Source organism: Daktulosphaira vitifoliae, unplaced genomic scaffold, assembly GCF_025091365.1.
Source record: "Daktulosphaira vitifoliae isolate Bord-2020 unplaced genomic scaffold, ASM2509136v1 Scaffold_4, whole genome shotgun sequence".
Taxonomy (NCBI): Eukaryota; Metazoa; Arthropoda; class Insecta; order Hemiptera; family Phylloxeridae; genus Daktulosphaira; species Daktulosphaira vitifoliae.
In genome coordinates, this window is record NW_026099575.1 from 43,160,211 (window position 1) to 43,167,829 (window position 7,619).

General features: G+C 27.8%; 1 protein-coding gene across 1 annotated transcript; it reads left to right on the forward strand.

The window, feature by feature from the left end:
• The first annotated feature begins 464 nt into the window (after positions 1 to 464).
• Positions 465 to 5,294, forward strand: LOC126906000 (uncharacterized). The gene is made up of 4 exons (XM_050686227.1): positions 465 to 580; positions 1,396 to 1,534; positions 4,571 to 4,812; positions 4,990 to 5,294. The coding sequence occupies exons 1-4, from the start codon at positions 545 to 547 to the stop codon at positions 5,062 to 5,064; spliced, it is 492 nt and encodes a 163-aa protein (XP_050542184.1). The 5' UTR covers positions 465 to 544; the 3' UTR covers positions 5,065 to 5,294.
• The last annotated feature ends 2,325 nt before the right edge of the window (positions 5,295 to 7,619 follow it).

Here is a 7,619-nt window from a genome sequence, read left to right on the forward strand (position 1 = left end):
AGTATAGAAATTCCATGCTATAAAAACAGAATAGATGCATGTCTTACAGTTTATCCTACGAATAATTTTTACACTATTAAAAATTACATAAATAATAGGTCAATGTATTTTTTGGTTATTTAAAATTCTTGTAAGTACATATGCATATTAAAATTAACTGAATTTGTAAAATAAACACTAGGCAAAGGAAAATATAAATTTTTTTTTTCTAATTATCAGTACTTGTTACATTATATATTTTATAAGATAAATTGAATTTTAATATTCAAATTTAAAAATGGTCGTTGAACATAGATTCAAAAATTTTATTTGCTTCTAAACTAAACATATTCATTTGCTTGACCTTGTACGCTATAAATATAATTAAAATTAAATTTATTGACACATGTTTGTTGTGTTTACATAAAATAACAAAATAATCATTTAAGGAACCCTACTTATCTATTGATTTTTTTTAATGACAAAAATACGTTTTTTTTTTAGTTTATAAACCTATGACTTCAGCTTTTTTGAAACTTTAGTTCAAGATTTCTGAAAAGTCAAAATGTATTCAACATATTTTAAGGCCATCTACAATTGTGTAAGTATTGACGCTGTAAATAAAGCTAATAGTATATAATACTCTTTAAATATTTCATAATAACAATTATTAATACAATGAAGCATAGTCAACATAATTATTATAAACAAGGCTATTCTAATGTCAAAGTCATTTTTATCTTTGTTGGATTTCAAAAAATTACTTATTTTAGATCGTATCTTAATTAGTTTAAGATATAAAAAAACTATAGGAATAAATATAATATTATATTAATTAAGATGATGTTCGTCTATGATATATTTTCGGACTTCGAAATCGTTATGATTTTTCGGATATTCATGATATCTAAAAAAACTCGGTATAATAACATAATACTATCGATAACACAGTATATTGATTATCGATTTTTTCAGTTATTACATTATTATTCTATTACCACATTATTAAATTATACACGAAAAATTTAACTTCCAAGAGATAACAGTAGTTTCCAATATAATAAACATCTGACTGTATAATATCTTAAATCTGATGTTAATATCAGACTTCTGTATATATTTTAATTATTGTTATATGTTATTAATGTAAATATTATTATTTAATAAAATATCAGTAACTGATCTTCTAGACTTTATAATCGATACATTTTCAAAATTACGTAATGGTGATTTTTAAAATATATCTAACACATTGAAACAGATATAATTAGTTTATTTAAAATTAAAATTTTTCAAAAAAAGATATCATTGATAAACCCATTAAAATCTATGTTAACGGAAATAAAAAATAAAAAAATTGAAAATTTACTCTAAAAATTATTGTTTATTAATCTTATATATTTTTATATTTCGAAGGCATATCTAATAGTGTTAGTATTGGCAAATGATTACCAAGAAAACTTGAAAAAAACCCGAGAAAATTTCGAAATAGCAATATTTGAATTAATGAATTGCTTAAATCAAAGAGCCATGGGTCATAAAGTAAACGAAACAGGTAAATAATATTCATGTAAATCTTACTATACAGAGTGTTCAGTAACTCTGAAGTTACAAACAATGAGAACAATAGAAACCCGTTTCATGACTTACTGAACACCCTGTATAATAAAATATTGAAAAATTAACTGGATCGCTGGAAATGTTACTTAACGACATAAAATTTTCAACATTTTTTTTAAATGTAAGAACTCAATGACGTTATTTTAGAAATTTTTTTTTTTTTTTTAAGTTCATGCATATTAGTTTAATAGAATAAAATTTTGTTTTGCGTATCTCAATTTCGTTTTTATTTTATGTAAGTGGATGTAGTTTTCACTAATAACCATACATTTAAAGATTGTTTTAATGATTATTAAGTTTTCTTTCGTCAATCTGTTATTTGGAATAATAATTAGTAGATTATTATGAAATATGATTATTATACACATGAGTATTTTGTTGTTAAATTTTATTTAACATTTATTTATATTTATTTAAATATTATTTAATTTATAATTGGGAATATTTTTCTCAGATATAGATATAGATCTCCATACTAACCAATGTTTTACGTTATTATAGTCATTTAAAAGTCATTTAGTTAACATTTGGTTTTGATAACTTACTTATTTCAAATACCTAATCAGGGATAAAAAAAATTGCTCAAAAGAGTGGATGATCAGTTTGTTTTGAAACTACAATCTTTAAAAACTGCTGGATTTAATTCTAATATAAAAAAAAGGAAATACAATAAAACCCAATATTTTGGACTGTATGTTAATTATTTTTTATATTTTTACATTAAAATATAAACAAATACTGTTTCTTTTACAAAAAAACATAAACTAAATAACAAATTAATACTTAATCTAGGTTTATCTCAATTACTTAACCAAATATAAAATGAGTAGTTAAAACAGCAAACAATAGTACATATATTTTTTTATACATTAAAATTATAAAAGAACCTACCTGTAGCCGTCTTGCCTTGCAATTCAATATGTTCCGTGAGTGGTAAAACTTGTAATAGGTGCCGTTTGTGTATATGATTTTGTTATGTCCGTTACTGACCAAACCAAGTTACAACAAAAATCAATAAAAACCACATTCTTACATCAGCCCGCGCCGATGGTGGTGCAAATGCAACTGGTCCATAGGTACAGACACGCAGGATGTTGTCGGTGTTGACAACAGCGCCACCGAGACCGGTGGTGCGTGCCTTGGCCCTCAACACAGAATCACGACGGAACACAGTTTTTTATCATTATTTTTCAAAACTATCACACTTATCATAAAAAAAACCAGCACAGAGGAGTCGCGGTACAGTGGTGACGTGGCATAGTTNCCAGCACAGAGGAGTCGCAGTACAGTGGTGACGTGGCATAGTTGGATCGAAAATAATGATATCTGACAGTGATTAAAATCACTATAAAAAAAAAACGCTTCGNACCAGCACAGAGGAGTCGCGGTACAGTGGTGACGTGGCATAGTTGGATCGAAAATAATGATATCTGACAGTGATTAAAATCACTATAAAAAAAAAACGCTTCGATGCAAATCTTTAGATAGTGTTTAATTTTACAAAATTGGTGGATTATTCCAAAAGTTACAAGATCTGCTATTTCCTTATTAATATACTGATAAAGATAATGTATGTCGAATGAAAAAGGGATACAAATATTATTTCTCATAAAAAAATAATGTTGATTCATACACTTTTCAATATGTCATAGCATTATAAAGTTAAATGTAATATAAATAATAAAATCGAAAATTTTCACACAAAAATAGCATTCGGTAGCCGTTTTCACCGTGAAGATAAAATAAAGTCCGAAATTATTTTTTTCCATAATAAAGTATATTACATAAGCTTTAATTTAAGATGTATATAAAAGTGTCAGACCTTCCGGAACACTTTCAAAATTTAAGTTAAAAAAGTTAATTTTTTGTGAAAAAGTTGTCACTTTAAATCCCTACCTGTAAGCAGGTAAAAAGTCAGATTTATAAAAAAATATACCAAATGATAGGTGAAGACATCATGCATCTATAAAATAAAGAGTTATATTGAACCATATATATTTCATAAAGTTATAGCATTATACAGTTAAAAATATAAAAAAATAATTTTTTTACAAAAAATCGTATTTTTTTTATTAAGTTTGATGTCTGTTTTCAGCATGAAGATAAAATAAAGTCCAAAATTTTTTTTTTTCATGATAAAGTATATTACATTAACTTTAATTTAAGATGTATATAAAAGTGTCAGACCTTCCGGAACATTTTCAAAAGTTAAGTTGAAAAAGTTAATTTTTTTGAAAAAAATTGTCATTTTAATTCCCTTTTTGTGGGCAGGATAAGGGTTAAATTTATGAAAAAAATATACCAAACAAAAGGTAATAATATTACACATCTATATAAAAAATAATTATATTTATATATTCATTATTGAAAAAGTTATGTCACTTTTAAGTAAAAAAAATTGAAAAATTTTCGAAAATTAGCGATTTTTAAATTTGTAATTTTTTTGGAGGTTTCCCCTATTTACGGGAAACGAGGAAAATTTTTTCAATTTTTGAGAATAATGTCTTCGGCTAGATACGATTTGTGATCTTTTGATGTATCATTGAAAGAAATCAGTTCGGTGAGAGTTGAGAAAAAGTGGTAACCGACACAAAAAAAAAAAAAAACACATCACAGTAAAACCAATACCTTCTCAGCTTCGCATCGAAGCCAAAAGAATTATTTTAAATTGTTCATTTGCTAAAAGTTATATATAAAGTTATGAGTTGTAAGAAAGGCTAGGAACAAACGAATTTAGCGAGTTCAGAGAAGAAGTTAACTTTCAACTGTCTAGTCTCTATTTAGGGAATTCTTAATTGTACTAGATTTTTTTTTTTTTTTTTGAGTGAGCTTAAGTGTTTGTAACCTTAATTTTTGATTGTCCTTCGTAATATGATTGTAATAAAAAGTTGATAATCAAAAGCAACCAAAATCAAAATACAGTTCTGTTACCTTATATTTGCTTAGCTAACTTTTTATTGACATATTTTAGGGTGGTGTTCAAGGGAAGTAACAGATTTATTAAGTGAAGCCAGAATATTACATGTAATTGGCGTGTTCACGGATGAAGATATGGAATTAGAAATAGGACACTATATCTGTAGTATATCTAAAACAGAAATTAAAGCAATGTTTTCTGGAGGGGATATTTATAATAAGTGTGTAACTTTTACTAAGGAATGTGGTGCTGAATACAGAAGGGTGTTATATTTAGAAAAAGAAAATACTGTCTCTGTAAGTATTATTTTTAATAATAATGTAATGTCTATATTTAAGAAGACATTTTTATCTCAATAACTACAATTTACATAAAAAACCAATGAAATTATTAACTTGTTTATGCTTTTAGGAAAAACTGCTTAATTCTTAAATTATTGAATCATGATTAATATTCTTGTATTTATATTATAGATAGTTGAAAGATTTAAATCATTCGTCAAAGACATAAAAAAAAAATGGAGTAAAAAATCTTCACAAGAAAATTGATATCTGATACAAGAAAAAACAATTAAAATTGCAAAAAAAAAAGAATATTTTAATATTTTAAAAATAAGTTTACATTTCAATAACAATCACTGGTGAAAAATATTGTTTATTATTATTAAGTAATAGTAACTTAATTGCTATTAAGTTAATTATTAGTTTTACATTTGGTAAAATATTAAATATTTTGTCTAACTAAATTTGGTATTACACAAAGAAGTCAGAATTTGGTATTTTGGTGTATTATTTTTTATTTCTATAATATTCATTTTATATCACCTTGTCTTTTTCTTTTTTCCTTCTTTAACCCCAAATACTTGAAGTCGGCTACACATATCCTAAACTTCCACTTAGCACGCACACTTTATTTATTATCATATGTAACATACATTTACAAATGATTACATAATATTATATGCTAGTATACATATCTTTTATAACAGTATATATGATCTTCTTCTTTGTCATCTTCTTAATCCCAACACGCTGGGGTCAGCCACCCTTATCCTTAACTTCCATTTGACACATAATTCATTGAAAAAGTCTCATAAAACAATTGATGGGGAATCATAAAGTTAACTTTATTATTGTCCAACTATAACAAGGGCCGAGACCTCCATATTCATAAATTTAGCCCTGATGTAGTATCACATAATAGATGTATTAAATAATACATATACTTAATTAAATATATTACCAAATCAGTGTTCTCTCATGGATAAGATGAATAAAAAAATATAACCTTACACAAGATTCAACCATCCTCTTACGCATTCCATAAAACGCCCACGTAAAAGATTCTATCAGATTGACCAATCAAATACAACAAAAAATATTTCAAGAATCTCACCGATGATCGCAAAAACCAGTTTTGAGGGCTATAACAAGGCCATTTTTCCCGAAATTCGGGTGCTCTCCTCGCTCTTCCGTGTGCTCTGGCGCTCTTGCAGTCTGTCTGCTACAACTACAACTACGCACCTCTCTAGAGTTCTCAACAAATATACACAAATGGAGTCTGCGTGAGTGCATGGTTCGCTCTTGGTTACAATTCTATATCAAATCTACACCGTTTTTATATCCCATTCCTAATCACTAGGATTTGGAAAAAATATTATACATCTTATTTTCGGTTGAATATTTTTTGTGATACAAATATTTCAACAAATATAAAATATTGGTATTTATTTACTTCTTTATATACATTTACACTTCAAAAAAAAATATATATATATATGATTAGATTGCATTGTGTTCTATTACTTATCAAAGCGCCATAACTTGGCTGGAAAGAGTACTAGCATAATAATATCGTATTCAAGGTTTTAATCAATCATAAGCGTTCTCTAAAGTGTCTCCCCACTTTTTGACCAGCCAGTTTGATCTCAGCCACAATGCGGTCAAACAGACTGTAGAACACTAACATACCTATTGTGCATATATCTATAGTACAGTCGCATCTAACCTAGGTCGTCTTCAGGTGATTGAAAAGATATAGGCCACATATCATAAGGGTCTTTGCATGAAGATAAGGATATTATTTGAGATTTCATGTTGGCATATAACCAGCTACGAGATACAAATAAATCAGAGTTGAAATATTATAGTAATAACTTAAGCAATTAAAAAGTGTCTCTCCACTTGTTGACTAGCCAGTCTGAACTCGGCCACATTGCGGGCAATCGGAGTGTAGGACACTAGTATAATCTATTGTGCAAAGAACCGAATTGAGCTCAAATCTACCCTGATAGTGCTAACCCTAGATCGCTCTGTGGACGATTTTTAGTAATAAACAATCAGAGTAAGATAGGTGTTGTAATAGGCCCTACACACATAAACAATTTAGTCTTCTGTTTTCTTCTTATTCACTTCTCAACACATATAGAAATTCTTTTACAACACAATATCTTTTCACATAACATATAAAACACAATAAACACCGTCTATCCTCTAAAACACTACTCCCACGATCACGCCACAAACATCCGCTCCTTCACAACACTCACAAAAACCCTGATCAATAAGGTATCATAAGAAACATAAAAATGTAAAACCCAATAAGAGCTGGACGATAATCATACACATCTGTGGAAGGGGATCCGGGGAATACATTAAGAATATCCCTGGGCACATAGTCCTCATCCTGTTTCGATCCAACCGACATACGAACACGTCGCGATCATCGTCCGGCTCTCTTTCGCCTTTTAAACCAGTTTTGTATTTTTTTTTTGATTTTGTTTGTTTCCTTTACTATTACTGTATCGTGTGTTTTTAATAATAAAATAGTCGAAGGAATTATATACAAATTAGTTATTTTAATTCATGTTTTCTTTATTATTACACGAGTAAATTATTGCATCAATGAGGATTATATAATTAAGGTAAGAACATTCTAATTTATTGTGCACGTACTTAAAGCGGGCCATACACTATGCATTTTGAATGACAGTCTTCTTGACTGCCAATCAAGAAGACTGTCATTCAAAATGCATAGTGTATGGCCCGCTTAAGATAGCAAGTGACCCTCGAACAACACACCCCAAGAAAAGGGATAGTTCTTA